Here is a 24,602-nt window from a genome sequence, read left to right on the forward strand (position 1 = left end):
TCAGAGCTGCTCCCACTGGGCAGTCCTCAGCTGCTGTGAAGTAGAGGGCTGGGAGGGACCCATCCATTGGGGCAGCCAGCATGACATTGACCCCGAGGTGGGAAACAGCTCTGTCTCAGGCACTGCCCTTATCTCCTCTCCTGTTAGCTGGTTATCTGGAGCCTGCACCTTGCAACCTCAGGTGTATTGTCATCAATCATTTGCTGTTTTCTGTTGCATACTGGTTCTTCTCTGCCCTTCCTTTGTTAATAACCCAGTTTGCCTATATCCATAAAAATATCTGATTGTGATACCATTTATCCAAAGCACCATACATCCATCATGTACTTACGAGAAAGATAAACAAGGTCTCCTGGGAAATATGCCGCAAGAAATATATAGGATAAATAACTATATCAAATGTATGTCAGTGTGCAAGAGGGGAAAATCCATTCATTAAAGCCAGGGTGGAACTGTAGTGTTTTATTGTACCCTCTAAGCTTTTAGTTTAAGTAAGAAATGTACATTTTTGCTCCTTATCTCATCTAGCACAGCTCTCATGCTGGCCACTTCAGCAGGAGAAATATTAGCTTCTTTGAGTGGCACTGTAAATGTGTAATTGCTCGTAATCTTTTTTATTTCTTTTCTCTCTCTCTTTTTTTTTTTTTTTTTTTTTTAATTTAAACAGACCTTATGGGCATTTTCTCCCTGGACTGCAATTCTCTGCTCTGAGCTCTGAGGAGGAAGATGCCTGAGTCCTGGGTGAGCAGAGGAAAGGGGCTGCTGCCCAGCCCTTCTTGGTGTTGGTTCACATTCAGTTCTTTCATCATTTGGATTTCTCTGGTTGTGATGCCTTTCCAGCCTTATAGAAATGCCTCCAAAGGTGAGGCTGCAGGTCATATTCCCCCAGCCTCCACTCTCCAGCCTCTTAGACAGCAAATCTTTCCCTTCATTAATTTCTTCCCCCTGGCCACAGAGGCTCACTGCAGTAGCTTGACTCATTTGCTCTTGGGTTTTGTCCCAAGCAGTCTGTGCACAGGTGAGAATCACCCATGAACCAAAATAGTTTTGGATGTAAGAACCCTGTCATATGTTTCTACATAATCACTGAGTCATAGTATCATTAAGCTTGAAAGGGACCTCTAAGATGATACAATCACAGAATGGTTTGGGTTGGAAGGGACCTTTAAGATCATGTAGTTCCTGCTATAGGCAGGGACACCTCCCTCTAGACCAGGTTGCTCACAGCCCCATCCAGCCTGGCCTTGGTGCTTCCAGTGAGGTGGTATCAACAATTTCATTGGGCAACCTGTGCCAGCATCTCCCCACCTTCACAGTAAAGAATTTCTTTATCAAGTCCAAGTCATCAAAAGCAACCATCAGCCCATCACCCCTTTGCCCATCGATCATGTCCTGCATAATGTTCCAGCCCCATGCCAACAACTATTGATAGAACCATAGTGGGAAAATGCTGCTTTGCTCACTTTCCTCCGTGCTGCCTTAATCACACCAGTATCAGTGGATGCTTCATGCTGCTGCATTGTCTCGGCATAGAAGACATCAGATCCAAACCCTGGGGAGCAAATTTATCTCTGGATGAATGCAGACTTTACCTGGGAAAGCAAGCTTGGCAAAAAGGCCACCGTTTTATCACACATTTATCCACATCTTAGAAACGTGTCATAGTAATTTTTCACTGAAAAATCAAACCTTGGTGTTTGAGACAACACGGTTTGTTATTTTCTTATACAAAAAAAAAAAAAAAAAAAAAAGAAGAGAAAAAAAAGGCTGCAGTTTCACTTTCAAGCAAAACAGAAGCGATTAAAAAAAGAAAAAATCATCTTTTGGCAAATGTGCACACAAAAGAAAATATGGGGCCAGATCTTCGGGTAGCATAAATCAGCTGCAGTGAAGGAGCTACACTGATTTACATCAGCTACATGTCAGCCTCTAAATCACCACCGACACACTGTTGAGAAACAAGCATTTCCAAGCATCAGAGCTAGAGCTGAGCAATTTCTTTCACTAAACCACGATTCCTTTCCCATTCAAATGTATGTAGAAGTGCTCCTTTGTGCTTTGAGGTTTTGTTGCTGTTCATAATGCTTGATTCCTTCTCAGGGCTTTTTTCCCCCTCCCTTCTTTCCCTGCAATGCAAAGCACAGTGAAATAAAGTGCCACTTGCCTTCTGTCCTCCCTGGGTTTTGTGGCAGTTCATTAAGAGGGCTGAGCTGTGGGCTCTGGATGCAGTTCAATACCACATGTATTCCTGTGCTGAGATTTATGCCTTACGTTCAGAAGAGATCTTTAAATCAAGCAGCTCAGTAGCAACTTCTCTGTCTCTGGATGCCCGGGGCATGAAATGCCCATGTGCCAATCAGCCCATCACTGGTGCAAGAGGAGCAGCCTGCCCCTACGTGAGCATCCCCTAAAGAATGGTTTCCTTCCAGCCTCTTTGTTACTTTATTTATTGATGTAAGAATCTTCAACACTTTGAGTTGACATTTCACAATGGCTCTTTGAACGTCTTTGGGCTTAAGCTTCCTCCATGCAGCTCAGCATATGGCTTTGCTGAAGACACAGCCCTGTCCAATATGCTAGACGTAAGAATCTGACGGTGCCAACTTATAAAAGTTTCATGGTACATATGTCAATACCAACTGCATAAAAATGCAAGGATCGCGAGCTTTTAATTTGTTTTCCAAAGGCAAACATAGACATTTCTGCAAGTAAACAGTTCTAACCCGTGTATTTCATACCTGAGGCACTTAGAGCCTTGAGCTCGTGCCTATGGAGCCATGCTGGGTTCAGCAGGAAGAGCTCTGCTCATCTCTCCCCATGCAGGGTGCCCCTCCATGCTGTGGGGCTGGGTTGCTGCATTGCCGGCTGCGGTGCCGTGAGCCCGACTGGCACGAGGTCCAGGATGACCAGCAGCTCCAGTGCCCATCTGTCTCTGTGCCTGGAAAAGCATAGGATGTAAATTATAGTGTTTGTCTCACCTGAAGAGCTGCGGTTTGACTTCCCAAAGGGCTGCCAGCAGCTCTCTGTGCTAATTCCCCCACCTCCAAGCAAGGCAGAGGGACAAATATCCCCTAGACTCACTATGGTGGAGCTGTCCCAAAAAGCCCACCTGTCCCTGTGCAGATGGGTCACTTTGAGGCTTTTTCTTTACAGTACAGACTGAGATGTCATGTGTGTTCGATACTATAGATTACAGCAGTGCTTCTGAATGATGGGAGTGCTTGATGGCTGTCATTTACTGTCGTGTTTTATTTACTCAGCTGGCCTTCATCTCTGGCTTGGGCACTTTATTAATCTGAACAGTAAAAATGGATCTGTGTGCTCTTACTTAGAGCTGGATGAAAAGCTGGGCTTCCCATCTTCTGAAGTACTCTTCTTTTAAAAAAAAAAAACAACAAAAAAACCCACATTTGCTCTTAAATGAGTTTTGAAACTAAAAATCTGCTTCATTTCCATGAGCTGAAAATCCTGTTCTGTCCCCTCTTCATTGCTAAAAGCCAGGAGCCACCATTTCTGGATGTGTCCAAGAACCACGGAGATGTGGCACTGAGGGACATGGTCAGTGAGTACATTCGGGGTGTGTTGGGGTTGGGCTTGGGGATCTGAGAGGGCTTTTCCAGCCTTATTGATGCCGTGATGCTCAGAGCAATTTGTGTGAGTGCAATGGGTTTCTTAGGTTTGGAGACAACCTAACCTGAGGTTGCTGGTTTTCTTAAAAAAAAAAAAAAAAGGGCCACTTTTGAGTCATTGAGCCACTGCTTTTTAGTTCAGTTTCATAAATCATCTACTAAACTTTGCTTGTATTCCTTATCACAGATCTGATTTTCCAGTGGAGAGGCCCTAATTACCAGCAGGTAGTTGAAGGCCTGAAGCTCTGTTGGGTGGAACTGCTCTGTTTAACATCGTGTGTCAGCAGAGGGGAGGACTCATGGTAGTCCTACAGCTCCTCACTGGAAATGAGGGGACAGCATGAGCTCTGCAACCTGGGACAGTGAGAGGACCCAAGGGAATGGCATAGAATTGCATCAAGGGAGGGTTGGGTGGGGGCAAGGGAAAGGCATTGCCCCAAGCTGCCAGAGCTCAGGGAGTGCTGGGACATCTCTCTCAACCATAGAGTTCAGGTGGTCCCATGTGGAACCAGGAGTTGGGTTCAGTGATCTTTATTTCCCCCCTCCAACTCAGGATATTCTGTGTTGGTTTACCACGTGCATGGACAGCTCTGTCCCCTCTATGGGAGCACACTGGGACCTCACCTTGGTGCTCAGTCTGCTCACAGACAGGGCCACTGTATCCAGACCGGCACTGGCACGAGCACTCATCTCCCACCAGGACAGGTTCTCCATTGTTCTGGCATGGCCCACAGCGACAGGCATTGAATTCCAGCAGGTACTCATCCAAAGCCCGCTTCAGGTGCTGCCGTTTGGTTTCCATGTTGCCAGCATCACTTCTGCGCAGGATTTCGTGGATAGGTTGCAGCTGCACAGGGTGGAGATAAAGAATGGAGGTTGGGGATTTCAGCTGGGCACAAACTCAGGTGCTGCAGAGAGCAGGGAGATTGCTGGGTAAAGGCAAGGCTGAGAAAAAGCTCATTTGTCTTCCTCGACAGCTGCATGGATGTGATGCAGACGTTACCACCACTGATAGTGCCTAGTGAGAAACCACTGGTCCAAAACTCTTCCCATCTTAGAGGTCTGTGTGGGAATGGCTTCTTTTGACATGCTTTGGTTTTTCATTGTGGATCCAAATGATAAATCAGAACACCCCAGTAAGCCTGTTGTTTGATTGATTTCTTACTGCTGCCACAGTGTCAGGTTCTTGCACGCCTTTTGCTTTTTTGAACCAAAAACATTTGGGTGAGAGCTTCAGACAGCAAGTATCATCGAAACTAAACACTGAGAATTTTATCTGCCTACATCTTGCTCTTTGATACTGTGAAATAATGTTAAGGTGTCTACAGCTTTAAAAGCATAGCAAGCTTTTGTATTTCCAGTAGCAAAATGCAGTGCTTGTGTATGATTAATCAAAATATCCAGATGTAGACAGCTGTAATTGTAACCCACCTTCTGCTTTGAGCCTACTCCATAGGATTGATGGGATTAGCCAAAGGGCATCAGGCTCATACACTGGTGGCAGGGCTCTGCATTTTGAAATGCCATGAGTGGCTGTTTAGGGTGTGTTAGGTATTCAGCTGTGTTTAGAAACTGGATCCATGAAAAATCTCAGCCTTTCCAGTTTCACCAGTCACAAAAGGGAACTTTAAAGCAACAAGCTCAAGGCCGATGCGAGGACACATATTTATATGCCTAGCATGCATCTGGCTGAGAACTGGTGAGTGTCAGTCCAGGAATGTCCTGAGCATCATCTCATTGCACAAGGCACACAGGGCGAGGAGGATCAGAAAGGCTTTGGGAAGAGCTCTTAGTCCAGTTTGTATAAACTTGTTTAACAAATGAGCGTGAGCTACAGATAAGCGCTGTTATAGTGGACGTAGGAACTTACTGGCAGCATGAAACACTGCTGGTTGCACGATGGCTGAGCTCTCAAAGCAGCCAGCAGAGAGGTCAGCAGGTGTTTTACTGGAAAACTGCAATAAGTTTTGCCCAGAGTTGATGGGAATTGGTGAAGAAAGGTGAATAACCTGAAGCATGCATTCGGTTGTGACTGAAAGCACTTGCTCTTTAGCTGGCCTTTCTGCTACCAGGGTGCTGCCCAGAAAGCTTTGCAGATTCCCACTTTCCTGACAGTAATGCAAATAATTACCAGTTCCACTACTTACTTCTCTTTTACTGTTTGGCCCTCTTGCTGTACTTCCTTCTATTGACAGCAAGGATGGCTATGACACTGTGTCCATGCTGTGACCCTGGTCCTTCCTTCACACTAGGAATCCCTATAGGATGCCCCAGTTGAACTTCCCATTTTACAGACCATCCAATAAAATGGGAGGATGAGAACTTTGCTGATTTTTATGGCCACAAACCCTCTCTGCAGAGCATGGGAAGAGATAGGACCCCACTGAGAAAGTGGTTTTTCCTGCTCTAACTCCTGGAAGCACCCATAACAATGCATTTTTCACACAGAGGGTGATGACACACTGGAACAGGTTGCCCAAGGAGGTTGTGGATGCCCCTTTCCTGGAGTCGTTCAAGGCCAGGCTGGATGTGGCTCTGGGCAGCCTGGCCTGGCAGTTGGCGACCCTGCACATAGCAGGGGGTTGGAACTGATGAGCATTGTGGTCCTTTTCAACCCAGGCCATTGTATGATTCTATGATTCAATACCCGCCGTGGTGTGCAGAGGTTTGCTAGAACCACTGTGGCTCTGAAGCAGGCAGAATGTGAACTGTTCCCCATGAATATCCTGCCTATACAGGAGGCCAGGAGCATTAGTGAGAATAATAGGGGTGGATGCAACCATGGAGAGCCTCTCACTGGGAAGCTGTTTGGGGACACATCACAAACTTAACTCGGCACTAATCCAGCATTAAGCTCCTTGTCTGCCTCCCTGCTGATGCTGCCAGCAGGAGATGTACTCCCCATTGTGAAATGAATAAGAGGTTACTAGATCAGTGGCCCATTACATTTAATCTTGTTCTGTGATGGGATCACAATAAAAATACGAAATGATCTGCTCGGCTACACTTTCATTCGTTATAGTGGCAGAGTTTCTTCAACTGCAGAAAGCCTTACCTCAAAATCAATAATAGCTGGATTATATTTTAATGACCTTCCCCAGCGCCGATACGTGTTGCTATCCCAACTGCTTAAAGGCCGTGCACTGTAAGAAGTATCTCCACCTTTAATCCGGACAATGATATCTTCCACGACTGGATTGTTGCTCCCAGCATCTGAGAAGTCAGCTAACACACATATATTTAGTTACCACATCTACACAAGAAACTGCACAGTTCAATCATCATAGGGACTCTCAGTGAGTGGTACCAGTGATGGACTCCCAAAATTAAAGGATGCTCCATTTCTTTCTGCACTGGCAGGGTGAACCCTCTGCATTGTTATAACGTGGTTGGTGACAAGTTAAGCACTGACAAATGCCCAAAGCTGGTAAGACCTAAAGAGACTGCACTTTTCTGGCCTTTATGTCTGCTTAGCATGGATGCAGACCTCCTTGTCTATCAGTGGGGTTTTCTGCTTGTTATGATCAGCTTTAACTTATTCAATAGACACCATTGTTGCCCTCTCTGGTCCGGCATTGGCCCCATGGGTCACAACAAAGTCTCCTGCATGTTTGATGACACATGGGACATCTACAGAGGGACTGGAGCCACGGGGCAATTCCAAGGGAGCATGGGGGCTTGGATCTGGTTTTTATGTCTCCCTGGTTCATCCCTGCCCACCCTGGGGTGGCTGAAGGGACTGTAGCTCACCAGTCATCCTTTCACTCTACTTACATTTACTACTTCAATATCTCTCAAGAGGCACCCGCTCCTGGAGAGGGGGGACCCGAATATGCTTTTTTCCCACCTTGGGTCTGAGCTGTGTCTTGGGCTAGCACCAGAACACCTTCTATACCTTGTAACCCTATCTTAACCCACAGGCTCAGGGACAAAGGAATGGAGCCATGGACTGTATCTTAGCAGACAACTATCCCATCACCATACCAGCATTCAGAAGCTGTTTCTCTGCGCAGACAGAGAGAGACACAGATGCTTCCCAATGCAGCATAAGCTTTGTGGCTGACATGCCCACTGAGAGGCCAAAACAGGTGGTTACTTCTTCATAGCTGATGTCTGTGAAGCAACAATGCAAACAGTAAATGCAGTGATTAGTACTGAGTGGAAGGTTTTCATTTTCCCACTTGTGTGCTTCATATCAATGAGGAAAATAGTCAGCTAATTACATTGCCTGTTACTCACAGGCTTATTCCAGGCAGAGAATAGCCTTCAGCCTCACAATGGCAAAGCCAAGCATTCATTGGGGTGTATTGGACCATATTAGATGAATAGGGAAACTTCCTTACCATTAAGTAGTTTCCTTCTTATTAAAAGAAACAGAATATCTTAACACAAGGCTTCAAGCATGTATTTCCTTCTTTGGCCATTTATTTAAAATGGAAAAGATTTTGTAGTTTTTGTTTGTGGGGTTTTTTTTTGTTGTTTTTTGGGGTTTTTTTGTGTGTGTGTGTTGGTTCTTTTTGGTTCCTTCCCCCCCCCCTCAAAGACTAACTTATAAATAAAGTAAAGCAAAGCTGGGAACAGCAGCTGAAATCAACAGGTTGTTGCTAATTTTCCCAAACTAAGGATCTGACCAATGTATAAGCAGCACCTTCAGCAGTCACTTGCTAAAGCTTTGTCTGCTGAAAGCTACAAAAGCCTTATTGCATGCTGCTGTTATAGTGCTGCCACATACATCACCTGAATATGTAACTGGAGACCCATGAAGTGACTGCAGAGGGGAGAAGCAGACTAATGAGGTGGTTTCACTAAGGTAAGCAATGTGCATATTTCATATGGTGTAGTTTTATGTGTATGCTTCAGTCTGCTGCAAATGTAAAAATGTCTTCTGGATTAGTTAAGAAATCTTTCTGTTTCGATTAATATGGGTATTGTAAGAAATAGGTAACTTTCACGATGCTCCTTTTGTCAGACACCTTGCTCTTCTTGGCAGGATTTTTGCACTGTGACTTAGTGGTTTAATGGTTGATGCTCCAGTTAGTTGAGCCTGACCCAGAGCACTGAGTTTGCCTTACTAGGGAGCAGCACACTCTCTTGCTTGCCTTTAAAACATGAGTAAAAACTGCTGTTTTTCTGTCCCATATGTCCTAATGGGGAGGTGGGGAGTTGTGCAGGGTGTGGAGATGCTCACTGTCTTCACGTATGCGCTCAGTGCCCTAGGAAAGGGACTTCAAGTCCTGTTCCTGAAGTGACATTCCTGTGAAACCCTCTGAAGGCTTCATAGGGAATTACATCTCCATGCAAAATGGAGCCCTTGAGGAAGATCAAATGGATAACGCACTGTTACTTGCAGTAAAGTGCTCAACAGTTGTAAGTGCAGTGGGTAAAGTTCACTCACCCAAAGCACCGTGAGTGATTGCTCATCTTAGTGTTGGAGGGCCATAAAATTAAACTCGAGGAATGCCCTGGTTAATTGATTTGCTATGGTTCCTATTGAGTAATTATGTTCAGCAAGGGTCTGTCAATACAATTTGCTATTGGTTGCAGCAAGATTGGGTCTTGATAAATGCAAAGTGGTTATCATTGCAAAAAGATGGTCATAGAAAATATTGGCACTTGAGGGAGGAGCCCTGATAGTTTTTTATGTTATGTAATTTGCAATAGCTGAGTGTGCTCAAGATTTACTGCTTTGTTTTGAATTAATCAGAATATATGAAGACTCTTTCTAATTTACTCTGCACATAATGTTTCTCCCATAAATGTTCTTGTAATGTGGGAACACATTACATTATTTTCAGCTAAATAATAGAGTCATAACAATCTATTTTTAAAAAAGTAATGAAAAATATTGATGGCAGAGTAACAAGGGACCTTATTCTGACATAAGCATTTGTTTAATTCACTTGTGGCCATGTTCATAGAAGGAAGTCATTGCAGTCTGAAAGCTAGTGATGGGTCCCACTGCAAAACTGCAGTCCTGAGCCCTGCACAAGTTGGTTGTGGTCTGTTTGTGTGTGTCTTAATGCAGAAGGTGATCTCATTATCAAAATTCAGGTTTCTCAGGTGCTTGAAATGTAGCTCATGTGTATGTTTAGATGTCTCAGTGACCACCAGATATTTCTCATTTAAGCAGAGCTCAGCCTAGGGATTTTATTTCCTGGGCATGACTGGCTCAGTCACCTGTCCACAAAAACAAAAGGATTGTTTTCTCCTCCAAAGCATTTAATGTGTAGCTTCCTGGGCTAGTTGGATTCTCAGGATGTATGGGTGGATCTAAAGCAGGAGTTGTGCTGCTCAGCCCTGCTTCAAACTCATTTTTGGAAGCCCTGGTTTTCAAGATTTGAGAGCTTTATACCCTGATCCTGACCATCCCTCAGGGGAGTTGAATAAATCCTCTTGCAAATACAGCCTTCAAGCAAGCATGGCGGTAATCGCCAATGGAGAGGCCGCTTTTTCCTCATGGTTTTGCACAGTAGCTTATCAGCCACTGCAGGTGGTCCTTCTGGGTCTACATCATATGATGCAGAGTGCTGCTGATTTGATAAATGTGGCCTTTCTAGCAGAATCTGAGTTAGATGGAAATTACACAAACGTGCTCCATTAGAATGAAAATTACATCTCTACTGGGGCACATTTTTGTCTTTTGCTGAACTTCAGCATCCTTCTTCCCTAAAAAAGGGCATCTTGTAGCAATAAATATACTCCTCAGATACATAATAAACACGAGAAAGTAAAATAATAGCCTGCATCCACATGTGCTTGATTAATTCTTCCTCTGAATTTGGCAGTCTGTTTCCTGATGAATCACTTGCCAAGACTGTGTTCACTTCTATGTCCCTCACTCTGCAAAGTGAATGAATGATTTGAAGAGGCATCATGTTTCCAAACATTGCCATTTGAGGGATTCAGAAAAAAATCTCTAAATGAGTAATTTCTTGCAGAAAGATGGCATGGCTAATGCTAGCTATGCAGTATGTAGTTATCCTAGTGCTGGTGGTACCAAAACATTTCAGATTGGAGAGCAGAGCCATGGAAACTGATGTAATTTCAGCAATTTGCACCTGCTGTCTCAATTCAAATTTATTTTGACCTGAATTTCCATAGGGGCATAGGTACCCTCAGCAGAGGAGAGTGGTGATATTTAGGTAAATATGGATCTGTTGCACTATTGTCACCTTTGCAAAAGTTGGCCATCTGTTTAGTGTACTCCATGGTACCATGTTACTTTTGTTCTGCATCTTATGTTTTTGATTAGGTAGAGAGCTGGAGAGCTTTGGCTCTCTGGTAATGGCTATTTCTACAGTCTAGGTATCTGCAGTGGATGTTTCATTAAATGAGATTTAGAGGTACAGCTCTCCAGCCTTGTATGCTCTAATTTGTTGAGAACTGGAGCTGACAGAGCTCTGGTAGTCTTTGGATATGACACTAGCCAGAGTAAGATGCTGAGCTATTGCCAAAAGCAATGGGTTATTTCCATTTGCAGAAAATTGAAGCCCTCATTTTTAGGATGCGAAAGTGTCAGTGGGCTCTCATTCTTTACTTTGGATGAGTTTGCAATCCTTGAGCATCCATAAGGTGGCCAGAACTAAGACCCTAAGCAAGAGAAGAGGTTTAGAGAAGACTAGTAAGTGACCCTGGAGAAAGAGAGAAAAAGATACTCGGATTCCTTATTAAACTACCAAAAAACCTCACCCAGATTATTCTAAAATGAGATCAGGAAGAACATTTTGTGACAATAAAGTTTCTCCTCTGCTATGCATCAAGTAGTATCTTGTGAAGAACATGTGAGTACTCATACCCCAGCCCCACTGCATTTTGGGGATTTTTGGTGGATGTATGTCTATCCTGTGATGAGAAATAGGCTCTCTTTTCCAAGCTGGCTGCTAATGAGCATCCACCCACCAAGGAGCCACCAGATATGCTGGACTGGACCTATTCCGTGATCTACAGGTTGTTAAATGCCTGGTTTGGAACAGAAAGTTGTGAGCAGATAAGTACTTGTGTCATTCTAACCTTTTCGTCTCATTTCTTCTTTGTTAACAACGAGGATGTACTCAAGGTCGCCTCCCATAGTGCCAGATGCCATGAAATGGGTGCCATAGTCATTGATGAATTTGGCATACATGCCATAGCTGTAGATATCTGGAAGGTCCCGCAGGGAGATGAGCGTGTCTTCATCCAAAACTATATTGTTCCTTCTCATCTTGAAACGGGCCGTCTGCACGTTGGTCGCAATTCTAATGAATCCAACATTCTGCAAGTAGAAAGGAGCTGACAATCAATATTCATGGAGGGGCTGGGGGAGGGAAGGTCATTCCTAGTTCTCCAGCTTGCGGGGAAAAACCTGAGTATGACTGTCAGTACGTATTGCAGGCTTGAAGGCAGTCTAAATTTAAACAAAATCAGTGGTAATTCTACTTATTTTTTTCCAATGTCTCATTCTTGTGCGGCTGTGTGAGGTGGAGGGCAGTGTAATGGTTTGGATGGTTTGCGGGTTTTCTTTTATGTGCTGAGCTCTGCAAGATTCTTCCTCTATCCTCTATTTCTGCTATTTCCATTTTTGTTATTCCCTTTTGTATTTTGACAACCTTGATGAGGCTACAGGAGGATACCCTGTCTGGGAGGGGAGTATTTACTAACCTAACAACATATTGGATCTAACAACATATCCATGGCTCCTCTTCCAGACCAATCATTGCCTCAGACACAATGCCAGTGCAACAGAAACAGCCCCTTAAATGATTCCTCCCCTAACAGATCACTGTTCAGCTGCAAGTGAATCTAGACAAGTGCTCAGTAAGTGCTCTAGTGGTGCCAAATTCAAGCAGGTTAAGGGCTTCTCAACTTGGAAAGCTATCAAAGTAATTATCCTTTATAGTTTGCTATCAGCAACCAAGAAAGGAGACAAGTCTTAGTATATGTGGGAGATACTAGCATTCATGTTATTAGATGGGGGAAGAAAGTGTCGCAGCTAGACAAAAATGAGAAAAGCTTGTGGGAAATAAGCCTTATTATTGGAAGCTCTTATTTTCATCATGTTTCTTGAACCTCTCTTCAAGAATAGTGCATTTGCCTATCAGGCAGCTTGTATTAATTAGAACAAGATATATTTTCTAGTGGAGATCATTCCCTGGGGACTACTGTTTTGATCAACATCTTGGTATTTTTTCCTCCCTCATTGCTATCTCTTGTGTTGTTGTTTTTTGTTTTTTTTTTTATATGTGCTTAATGTAGCCATGAAACAGGATGGGGTGGGATGACATGTTGTGGTACTTGGTAATTCAATTTCATTTTTCCTCTCTGTTTTCTAAAATGTAATAAGAACAACAAACAGGATTGCTAAGGATCATATATTTGCAATTATGTGAACAAATTAATGTACAGTTGCTATGTGTTTAAAAAAAAAAAAAGTAATTAATAAGCAGGCAGAAGTTACAACTGGACCATGCAATGCACAGATGAGATGGCTGGTGTGTATGCATTGCTGATTTTTATTTTTATTTTTTTTTACCTTTGCAGTATATTCTGTGAAATTCTTCAGGGATCCTTTGCCACGTGATAAGGTGAAGCCGAGGTTCAGTTTGAAATCTATTTTTGTAGGCCCAATCCCGATGGTGAAACCCCCTCCTTTGGATTTACTACTTCTGAGGGCATCAATCAGATCTTTTGAATCATCGTAAAACTCAGAAGAGAATCCAGAATCAGCATGAGCCTAAAAGTGGAAGGAGCACACATTAATTTCTCATGCGTTTTCCTTTTGAATCTTTCCCTATTTCTTCAAGGAGTTGGTCATACCTCTGTTGAATCCAGTGATGCTCCTGATGGTGTCAGTGCTGCCTTATCAATGAGAGCAGAATAAAGAATGCAGCCACATGATATTTCATTTGGACGTGTGTGGGAAATGCAGATAAAGCCACACATCTTGCTTCATCAGTCCACATGCAGGGGAATGGCTTGTTTTTAACTACCAGAAGAAATGCCGTAACAGGCAAAGCTGCTAATGGTGCCTATCAAGCCAGCTTGACAATTCTCATTATAAAAACTCTCCTTCGGTATCCTTACAGCTCTACCAAATTCTGACTGTTTCGAGTGATGTTTTTTTTTCTTTCACCCCACTCCAGCCTGCTTCAGGAGGAATTTACTTAGGAAAAAGATTCTACAGCAGTAATCCAGCCACTTATGAGCGCAAAGTTAGAAAATAAACATTGTTCTGCCCATGTTTTTAGAGAAGTGACCTTTTCCATGACAGCTCTGCTTTGCTGGCGTGTGGAACTCAGCAGCCCTGCTGAGCTCAGGCTGTGCCACTTGCTGTCTCTATAAAAAGCCAGATAAATTACAAACACTGAAAAAAGACATCTCCATGGGTTATGAGTGTCTTCCTAGACTCTGGTGTCTGAAGACAGCGTGCATACGGGGCTTGTAGATAAGGAGAGGAGTATTGCCCCTCTTTGAGCTGGTGGCTAGACTATCACCCTCAGAATTCAGACTAATGTTTCTTTTAGCCATTCCAAGGGCTTAAATGCTTCCAAGGGTTGAATTGCTAGCATTGTTCTCATTTTACTTATGGTCAGCTTCATCCCTGGAGAGGCAAATTTCTTCTGCAAGCTCTACAGGTCATTAATCTGAGCAAAACTCAGAATTTAGAGAGGAAAAAAGAATTATCTTGGCTTTGTCTAGAGTAGAATAAGAAGTGGGGATGCCTGGATGATAAAGCACATCAGTACCTTGATGTGCCATAAAACTGCTTTTATATCACTAGTTGTCAATTGCCTTGGGGACAGCTGGAGCAAGGTAATTTGAAAGACAGCATGCAGTGAGTTGTCTCCTCTGATATAATCTGCATAGTATCTTTGCAATAAGTTTGGCTTTTTAGCAAAGGAAATATTGCCAAATTTGACCATCCGAGTACTTACCAGGAATTGGTATATGTGGAAGTTGTAAGGCTTGAGGAAATACTTCTCATCATCTCCATAGTACAGGCGTTCACACGTGGCATCATACCTCAGTGCCCTCCACTCCCCATTGTAGACAGATTCACAGTGACCTCCCAGAAATTTAGGATCATATATGTACCTTCCCTCCTCTTGTGTTAGGATGTTGTATCTTTTGGAAGAAATACCATTCAGAAAGTTATCTTTAACTCCTGTGTTCTTTTTCCAGCAGAGTCTGTTGCTATTTCTGTCCTCTGCTACAGTGCCACACGTATCCATTCTTACATCCAACTTGAACCTTAAGCAGCAACCATCTTCTGAGAGCTGAGTCTGCTCTCTCCTTCCCAAAGCTAACAGAAGGCAAACAGCCATTTTATTTCCAGACACTGGTTTGGATTCAGATACTAGAGATAGAAGTCCATCCCTGTGAGTACAGTTGTGGAAGTCCCAAGTACTGGGCTTCCTCCAGTCCCAGTGAACCTTTCGAGACCTGGTGCATCTCAAAATATTTCCTGGCTTCACTGTAAGTGTTGCCTATCTTATTTTCATCTCCTGCCTTTAGTAGTGGTCTCATTATTATTATTATTATTATTATTATTATTATTATTATTATTATTATTATTATTTTCAATGGAGTTAGTGCCCTCCCTGGACTTGAAGTCTCCTATTGGTTTGCTAAGTTAATCATTTCCTTACACCTCCCTGTTCCTGCTCCCAAGCCATCACAGTGCTGCCCTCTGGATTACTGGGAATATTAAGTAACAGGTGGGGTTTCAGTGGCTCAAAATGAAAGCATTATTCAAACTAGACAGCAGCATTGCTCCTCGCAACAGGGAATCATCTGTAAGAAGAAGACAGTGCTATTGCTTTTGTGCGTGTGTGTTCTGCAGAGGAAACAAATCAAAGCAGTATTGAATGCAGTGCTCAGTGCAAATTAACATAGGTCACGAAGAACTTTGGATGCCCCCATGCTCTGAGCATTTTTTTCTTTGACTCCAGAGCATCGGGTCAGACAGGTTGGAGAATTGCCCAATGAATAGCCATACAATATGACAGCCACGCTGTCATATTGTAGCTTGTGTTCTCCAAATGGTACTAAGTAGCATCATGCCTAAAACACAAGATCTAGGGCAAAAGTGCCACAGTAGACAACTTGACTTAAAATTCATTCTAGATTGTTTTTTTTCTTCATATTCTGTGACAAGAAAAAAAAGAGGAAAAACATAATAGAATAAAACCTTTTCATGCATACAAGTACTTTCTCCAGCTTATCATCATCTGGTGCTCAGGCTCTCTGCTCTGACTCTGTGCTTCGAAGTCCTAAATCCTGGAGTCAGATATTCTCTCTACAGATGGAAGTCTCTGCAGGATGCTGCATTTCCAATATCTACTGTTTCCTTTAGTATTTGCTCTTATGAACTGGTGAAAGCTGTAAGTTAACTGGACCCAGAGAGTAGTAAAGAAGTGTGGCTTCAGGGTGGCTGAGGCAAGCTCTGGTAGTAAACCTGAGAAGAACTGGAAAGAAAACTTGTGCTGAACCCTCCAGCCTCCACACTGCTACCCATGGTAACAGAGGGCTGGTACTCCCCCTTGGGTTTTTCATGGCATGGTATCAGTCCATGGAGCACTGCTCTTATTAAGGACGGGCGATATAAACAGCCCTGTTTTGATTGCTGAAGTTGCAGCTATTGATTAATTACTCACCCTCGTGCTGCTTTTTCAGACCCTGGGATGGGGAACAGATTGCCACAGGGGCGTTCAGTATCTTCATCTTCACAGTCATTCTCATCAGACCCATCTCTGCAGTCTGTATTGCCATTGCACACAAGATGCCGTTTAATACAGCGACCTGGAGTGCACAGAGAATTGTTTTTCCACCTTCAGGAACCCTTTTTGCATTTGCTTTGGTGTTTGGTAGCTATATTTCAGTGCCACAAGAAGCCATGCTGTGTGGTAAACACTGCACTCTTCCATCAGGAGCTTATAGCAACGATTATAGCTCAAGAATGAATGTTTGCAGGAGCTGCAGCTTGAAAGAGCTTTTGTTTTGGGGGTGAGGAGAAAGCCTTGATGTGGCAGTCATGTAGAGAAACGGTGCTGTGGATGAAGCAATGTTGACCTGCTTTAGCTGAGAGCTGGATGGGAGGGAAGGGCTTTAAGCTGTGCCCTGGGAGGTTCAGGTTGGGTAAAAGGAAAAACTTCTCTGAAAGAGTGATCAGGCACTGGCACAGGCTGCCCAAGGAGGTGGTGGAGTCACTATCCCTGGAGGTGTTCAAGAGCTGTGGGGATGTGACACTGAGAGATACGGTTAATGGGCAGTGCTGTTAATAGTTGAAACGTAACATGGATGGACTTCTGCTCTGCCCACCCAAAAGCTTTGGCTGGAGTTTGAGTCCAATTCACTCACCACTCTCCTTGCACTGGAAGTCATTCCCACAGCTTGGAGCTCTGGCACAGCTCTTCCCAGCACTGCAGCTTTGCTCATCCCAGAGGGGCCCCTCGCAGCGCTGCCCTCCAAACATTGCTGGCTGCAGCAGTGTCCGGTGCCGGTGCTGCACAAGAGAGAAACATCTAATTTGTTTCCCTCAGATGGACGTAGATAAAATTACAGCACTGATCGTGAGATGTTTCTAATGGGTTATTAATGAGGATTTCTGCTTTTAAACCTGGGGGGGTGAGAAGAGCCAAATCATTTCCAGATTAAAAGCACGGGAACAAAAATACAGGGATATGAACTCGTCAGAAAGCAAAATTATGTCAGGTATTTGAAAATGAAGACTTGAATTATGAAGGCGTCTGGAATAATATCAGAATTTGAGAACAGGAACTGATGAATGAAGGCTGCTTTGAATTTCTTCTCATTAGAATATTTGCATTAAGAACCAGGGGATCCATAATTAATTCTGAAATTGAAAAGGGAGAAAGTTTTGGCCAAATATTCTGGCCTGGTTCTTCCACCTTTTGCTTTGGTTTGGTGTTCTGCAGCTCTGCTGCCTTAAATTTATTGCCAGTTTACACCAAAGCAAGAGCCTCTCTACGAGAAGAGCACCTCCATCATGTTTGGGTGAGTTTACAGATGCCTCAGGATGATGAATATGTATCATATGTATAATTAATGTGTGTACATCCTCAATACGTGCACATCAGAAGATAAATGCATACATTACAGTGGAGTCTTACTTTTCTCCCTTGGCAAGGGAAGCAATCAGTCCATTCCGACCACTGGCTCAGCTGACAGTTGACAGGAGCTGGAGAACTTGCATCTCTGATGCTTCTTCTAAAGAGAGGGAGAGGCAGTGTTCTGAGGGCTTTGAAGATGAGCTTTATGAGTAAGATCTGTGTGTTCTTCCAATAGGAACTTATTTTGTATGAAATGAGAAGGCAATCAGTGCCAGCTTCCTTCCTGAGAGAAGGCAACCAACCCTTTCCAATAGGCTTTTTCCTGAGGAGCACACCACAAAATCTGGGAATAGTTATTCTTGCCATCTTGATCTGAAATCTATTTATTTCACTTCTCTTTAACACAGTTCTGAACCTATGGTCAGTACTTTGGCAAACAGGTTTGACCTCAGGCTCGGATGCTGTGTGTGGTCGTGGGAATGGCTGCACCAGTGGCACTGGGTGGCAAGGCACAAAGCTGTTTTAACCACGAGGATTTGTTGGCTGATGATTTCTAAAAGGAAATGCACGCCTTCTGTAAGTGGGGGAGGGGGAAATTAAAGGAAGATACAAAAATGGGAAATGGCAGAAGTAATGCATCACAATAGTCTTTGGATCAGTCTCTGAGCGTACACTGAATAGTGCTATATAACAGCAAGAAAATATTTGCCTTGCCACCCAGCCCAGTCTTTATGATCTCTGTGTTTCCGCCTCAAATCCTACAACCTTTGTTTTTATAATGTGTTTCTTTGTCTTGAGAAGAAATCCCTGGTGTAATGATGTGACTCTGAGTTTGCTGCAGCCTTCAAAGCATTTTGAGGGGTTATTCTGAGTCAAAACATTATTATCGTGATGTTAGTGATTAACTAATGAGCAGTCTGTTTCACTTACGAGGCTGCAGCCCAAAGAGAAACACTGATAATTAGTGGAGCTGGGAGCACTTTGGAGATTAATCAGTGAGCCCACTAAATTGGCACCATGGTTAGGGTTAGGGATGATGGGTGATGGGAGGGATCAAACCTGCTGTGTCCTAAGGAGAACAGGGAGTCAGCAAGAAAGACCCTGTGCTGGAGATGGTGCTGCTGTGGATGCCTTCTGGCTCTGTCAGGAGGATTTGTGGGCTGTGTCCTTCAGCACTTCACCAAGTGCTTAATTGGTTCACCTTCGATCGGATTTTACATTTACCTCTTCATTATTCTGCCTTGTTTGATAAGTTCATCAAACATCAAAAATCTCGTCTTTGTTCATTTTCAGGAAGGATTATCAGAATAAGCCTTCATAATTAAGTGTATCACTACCATGATTTTCTTTCCTTTCTGCCTTCTCCTTGTCTCCACGTTCCAATTATCACTGATACCCTTTTTGATCCTTCTAAATCATATTTGCCTTTAGAACAAGCCTGAAATTAATAGCTGTAGGAAAAAAAAAATAGTTCTGCCATCATAACACTGTAGCTTTAGGAAAAGTAACTTGTTTACTCTCTTCCTTCAAAGCCTAAGTGACGTTCCTATAGGTTAATTATTGTTCAGAGGAAAAAATAGAGAAACAGGAATATGGCTTGGATTGGAATTGGGTCAAATGCAAAATAATTACTGTGAGGACAGTTATGAAAAATATTCCCTTGTAAACTTTCCTGTAAAAAAAAAAAAAAAAAAAGGGAATTCAATCCAAGTGACCAAAAATGATACGGCGGCTTCAGTAAGAAAGTTTAAAGAAGGCTTAATTGTCATGTGTGAAAGAAAAAACAAAAGAAAAACCATTGTGCAAACAGTACATATAAGAAGGAATTACGATGCTGAGCTCTTGCTTGGAAAGCAACCAATATGTATATATTTTTTTTTCTTTTCCTGGTAGCTGTTTACAGAGAGAGCAGTGTGCACATGCCTCAAGTCGGGGCGGAATTGATGGGCTGACTGACTGGCCCCTAATTCCTGTATGCAAAGCTGGATGGAAGCAAGCTTACCTCTGGGCAGGCACCGCCGCCGGCTCCCCGCATGCTGCAGCCGTGGCCCAACGTGCTGTTATAGACAGCGAGCATATAGTGAGAATCAAGGGAGAAACCTGGCACAGGCTCCACCACATTGTTTTTCCATATGTAAATGTTTGCTTTAAATTAGCTGCAAGCAAATTCTTGAGGCTTCAGGAGTCTGTGGGGCTGGTGCTGCCGGAAAAAGCCTGGAGCCCATCGAGCTCTGAAACATGTTGGTAAATCATTGACAATGACACTGACCAAATTGCAGAGAATTGGAACATATCCCAGGGGCCTTTCCCCTTTTGGAAATACCCAATTTTACGATAAGGTAACATAGAGAACTGTCTGACTGTTTCCACATGACAGCCAGCGAAGCCCTACTGGGGCAGCAGTGTTTGCTGTTAAGCCCATGCCCTTCAGTTCACTTGAAGGAGGAAACTCATTTCCAGGTTTGGTTCATCTACTCTGCCCAGGGAGAGGTTTTCCAGCATGGGGAATTGAAGGTTAATTCAGAATTATGTTATCAGTAGCATATATATTTGAATACACCATTGTCTATAGAGCTTTTGCCTATTGTCATCCCCATAATGTATCATCTCATGTCCAAAGCTGATGGGGAGTTATCATAGAATCATAGAATGGCCTGGGTTAAGAAGGAGCATAAAGATTCTTCTCAGTTTAAATCCCCCCTCCTATGTGCAGGGTCACCAACCAGCAGACCAGGCTGCCCAGAGCCACATCCAGCCTGGCCTTGAATGCCTCCAGGAATGGGGCATCCACAGCCTCCTTGGGCAACCTGTTCCAGTGCCTTGCCACCCTCTAGGTGAAAAACATCCTCCTAATATCCAACCTAAACCTCCCCTGTCTCAGTTTAAAACCATTCCCCCTTGTCCTGTCACTATCCACCTGGATCAGAACAGCTTTTGGATGTTCTTATACAGGCACTGCAGCAGAAGAGACTAAACTTTTTTTAAAGTGATTTGGGACAAGAGAGATGTTCCCTAAATCTGAAATATATCCTCTCCCATAAGATAAGATCCTCTCCCACTGTCATAAGATAAGAATATTTGGCTTTTATGTGTCAGAAGAAATTAAAAAGAGCCATTGGAAGGCCTCTTGGTCATGCTGCAGCCCAAGTTGCCCCATACCTGTTGCCTCAAGGTTGCACATAGCTTTTAAAATTATCCTCTGAGGACTACTAGGCAGGCACAAAAAATGCACGAGAAATCTGTAACATTATTAGATATTAATAAAAATTAAAGTTTTCCGTGGAGGCTTTAGTATTTGAACAAGCACCCATATCTCCCTGCTTTTCTTTTGCTAAAGTAGGCTGAGGTACTTCATGCATAAATGAAGTGTTCCCAGCAGATGATTGCAAGCTTTAACTTCAATAAATTTGAGAGAAAGTGTAATTATTGTAGGAGAATCTGGTCTTGAGCTATTATAGCTATTAAGCAGACAGCGAATTGTCTTCTGCCCACAGAAGACTGGGAGAGAAGTGTCACTCTGTGTATTTCCCAAATTAATTGCAAAGCACATTTCAATAGCTGGCATTGTAAATCATCAAAATAAAAGGACCTCTTACCGTGTTATTTTAATATAATTAGAGCTCAGAATGGTCCTGGGGCTTGTCTTCACTAAACAAGAAGAAATGTAGCACATGGGTAAACTGTGTAGTCAACTGAAATGAGAACTGCCTTTTTGTGACCTTCAAGAGTATGTTAATGTAATCCTTACCTGCTAATGTGCTTCTGATGAGTTCAGAAATTCTTTGTCCTTTCTCTGCCTACACAAGAAGAACTCGAGTAAAGTTTTAGTCTTTATATCAAACCTAAATTGCTTTTGCTGGGAGAAAGGCAAAGGATTACAACTGGCTGAGGTGTGCCCCACTATTGTCTCCTTGTTCTACATTGCATGCTTTTGTGTCACTTGGACAGCAGGACAGGGCAAGGTTTTAGCAGTGCTTACAAAGGTCAGGTGGGGTTGGACCCCACTGTCCACTCTGTGCATCATTATCCATCCTGGCATTGGTCCGATCTGTCTTCCTTCCAAATTTCTGCCATCCTTCAATACAGTGGGCTGACTTGTACTATCAAACTCCTCCCCAGCACCCAGCAGGGCTGTTGGAGCATTATATCTTTTCTGATACTGGCACCAGAAATAGGCCATATATATATATATATATATATATACACAAAGTTATTTGTGGACTGTCTCCCAGATAAAATGCCAGGCTGCTTTGTGCAAGCAGGCACAGCAACAATTCCTCACTGGTGAGTGAGGTCGTTGGAGGGGAGGCACTGGAGAGATTTGAGCTGCAAACGATGCAGTCCACATTAGAGGTGGAATTAAAGAACCATTCTCAAAGGTGTTGTGTTCTAAAAACTGTATATATATATATATATAAATTATAGTTCCATTTATAACATTATGAATTCAGCTTGTCTATAATGCATGTTGGATTCCTGTCTCTGTGCCTGGATTAACACTCGAAATCTCTGGCTTGCAGTGCTGGAGGTGCTGCTGATAGCTGCTCCATCATATTCTGAAGGATGGGAAATGGGGGCTGGCAGCAGGCTGGGACCTGCAGCACTGCAAGGGGAATCAAAGGCAGGGTGAGCATGGCATCAGGCACTTCATGGCCATTCCTGTTGCTGCAGAAGGACTCCGCTACCAACATCTCATCAGAAGACAAGCAACTCCTCACTTAAAATCCTCATGCAAGGAAAATCAGGGTCACATGAGCTCAGTATGTAGCTGGACATGCTGCCACACATCCCACAGCCAGGATGCAGGAACGCATCATTTTCTTGCCAAATGCAACACAGGACTTTGATCCACTTCAGTGTATTAACTGCAGCAAGGGGAGTTAATTTCTGCCTGCAAAATGCATTGATCTGCTAAACAGCATCTGAACAGCGCTTCTGGTGGTGTGTCTGTTTGCATGAGTCTGGCTCTGAGGCAGTTATGTTACAAGAATTTTGTTGTTCAGTGATTTAGCCTTCTAATACGCAACATTTTAGTTTTAGTATATCCATACAATCACAGAATATTCTCATTGGGAAGGTGCCCACTCAGATCTGCTGAGTGGGAGACAGATACTCAGAAGCATTAACCTTTTCTATGCCAATATTCTATTTTTTGTAGGACATTATTCATGCAATACTGTAAGTTCAAATAGGGTTGGTGACCATCTAATGATAGAGTCCTGCTCTATATTGTGGTGGGTGCCCCATCCCTGGAGACACCCAGTTGTTCAGGCTGGATGGGCTCTGAGCAACTGATGGAGCTGTGGGTGTCCCTGTTCAGTGCAGGGCAGTTGAACTATATGGCCTTTAAGGGTCCTTGCAACTCAGTTCTATGATTCTGTCCTTTTCTGCACACTGTGCCCACGATACTGTACTCAGTTCCCTACTGTCATGCTTTAGGAGATGTGGCTTTCATCTGCCACGTGCTGTTTGCTTTCATGGTTCCCTAGGCATGAGTGTGAAGCAGCTTTTGAAGTCAAGGTCATTTTGTTTGTTTTTGTTTGTTTTTAATACAGAGATTGTTGCAAGGTGCAGAGGTTACAGAGATGTTCAGTAAGGTGAGATCAAGAGATTGGGCCCTGGGATTGGAGCTCTGCCCTTGCAAGCCCTGCCATTTCACGCTGACTTTGGACTGGTGGTGAGGCAGTGCTTTGAGAGAGGCCACCAGTGCTCTGTGTCACTGTGTGCTGGTGGAACAGGCATCCCAGTTACTGACCCAATGGCTGTGAGATGTGTAGGAATGGTCCTTTTAAGGACCAGATGGCCATCGTAGCCCCATTGCCAGCACTCGTGGCTTTCAGTGGGTCTGGAGCAGCCAGCACGAGAGGCCTTAAACACAGGGACAAGTCTTTGACTTACAGCACTTAAAAAGAAGCATGCACTGAAGTGTTTGTGGGATTGGAGACAACTGTGTAACTTGGGTGGATAAAAACCCTGGAACACGAGAATACATTTAAATTCACTTTCTTGACTGTTATAGGTGAGCTTGACACAGAACTTGAGAATTAACCCCACAGGCACATATGTTGGCCTCACCGGAGCTGCATTTCATCCTGTCCCAGAAAAGAAAGTGAACACAGGGATTGATAATACTGTATTTTCTTCGGTTTCTCATTGATGGCTGTGATGGAGGCACCAGCGGTCCTCTCTCCCCCTCTGCTGGAGCCCTGCGATAGCTGCTCCTGGCAGCAGGGCTGAGATGTGTGGGGAAGGCTTCCCGGGCACAGAATAAGACTAAATCAGAACCGAAATATCCTTGTGAAATCAAAAAGTAAAAAAAAAAAAAGGGATTAGCGCAGACCTGTATAATGCACATATAACATATAGTGAGTTCTATTGGTCACAAAGGAAAAGAAAGAAGGAGAAATGCATTTATTTGTTGACTGCTGAGCTCTCGTTCTATGGACTGTTGTCAAAGATGCTAATTGATTTACTGCAAAACAGAAATCCAAACCATAAAATTCTAATTTTAAAAAATATGACTTTATGTTTCTTGTCCTGGGAAGATGCTCCAATTAGGCAGTGTTTGGCTGCAGGAAGAGATGTGGCAGGAGAGGAAGGGCTATCCAACGGATTCATTGCATTTCTTCTGGTATCCCAGCAGGAATTAGTCCTGTTTTGCTGTCTCCAGATGTCTCTGCCTGGTTTCTCTATGCAAGCCCTGTCCTTTTCCCCAAGACACTGGCTCTGAAGTCACAACCTCCTCATTCCCTAGCACTGCTTTAATTTAGGGCCCCCATTGGGCAGCTCATAAATCCTCCCCAGCTTGCTGTGCACAAAGTCACCATTCATTCTAAGCACTCTGTGACATCAAGTTGGGCCAGGGGGACTTCCCTGCCAGCACACTGCTCTGTGGGATCCCTCTTTCTTCCTGAGACTACCATGC

General features: G+C 43.6%; 1 protein-coding gene across 1 annotated transcript; it reads right to left on the bottom strand.

Moving 5' to 3' along the window:
* Positions 1 to 634: 634 nt before the first annotated feature.
* Positions 635 to 19,913, bottom strand: C8A (complement C8 alpha chain). The gene is made up of 12 exons (XM_048945978.1): positions 19,680 to 19,913; positions 17,738 to 17,834; positions 16,965 to 17,109; positions 16,262 to 16,406; positions 14,540 to 14,729; positions 13,138 to 13,338; positions 11,640 to 11,880; positions 7,614 to 7,742; positions 6,685 to 6,854; positions 4,254 to 4,476; positions 2,739 to 2,938; positions 635 to 2,126 (listed from the first exon to the last, which is right to left on the bottom strand). The coding sequence occupies exons 1-11, from the start codon at positions 19,796 to 19,798 to the stop codon at positions 2,787 to 2,789; spliced, it is 1,812 nt and encodes a 603-aa protein (XP_048801935.1). The 5' UTR covers positions 19,799 to 19,913; the 3' UTR covers positions 635 to 2,126; positions 2,739 to 2,786.
* Between the last annotated feature and the right edge of the window lie 4,689 nt (positions 19,914 to 24,602).

Source organism: Lagopus muta, chromosome 5 (assembly GCF_023343835.1).
Source record: "Lagopus muta isolate bLagMut1 chromosome 5, bLagMut1 primary, whole genome shotgun sequence".
NCBI classification, from domain to species: Eukaryota; Metazoa; Chordata; class Aves; order Galliformes; family Phasianidae; genus Lagopus; species Lagopus muta.

Excerpts from the sequence above, each read along its gene's own strand:
- C8A (XM_048945978.1), bottom strand. The coding sequence starts at position 19,798 with ATGTGGTGGAGCCTGTGCCAGGTTTCTCCCTTGATTCTCACTATATGC. Across the intron at positions 16,407-16,964 it reads CTTCCAGTGCAAGGAGAGTG|GTCGCTGTATTAAACGGCAT; the intron begins GTGAGTGAATTG and ends TGTGCACTCCAG. Across the intron at positions 13,339-14,539 it reads TCCACATATACCAATTCCTG|GCTCATGCTGATTCTGGATT; the intron begins GTAAGTACTCGG and ends TTCCACTTTTAG.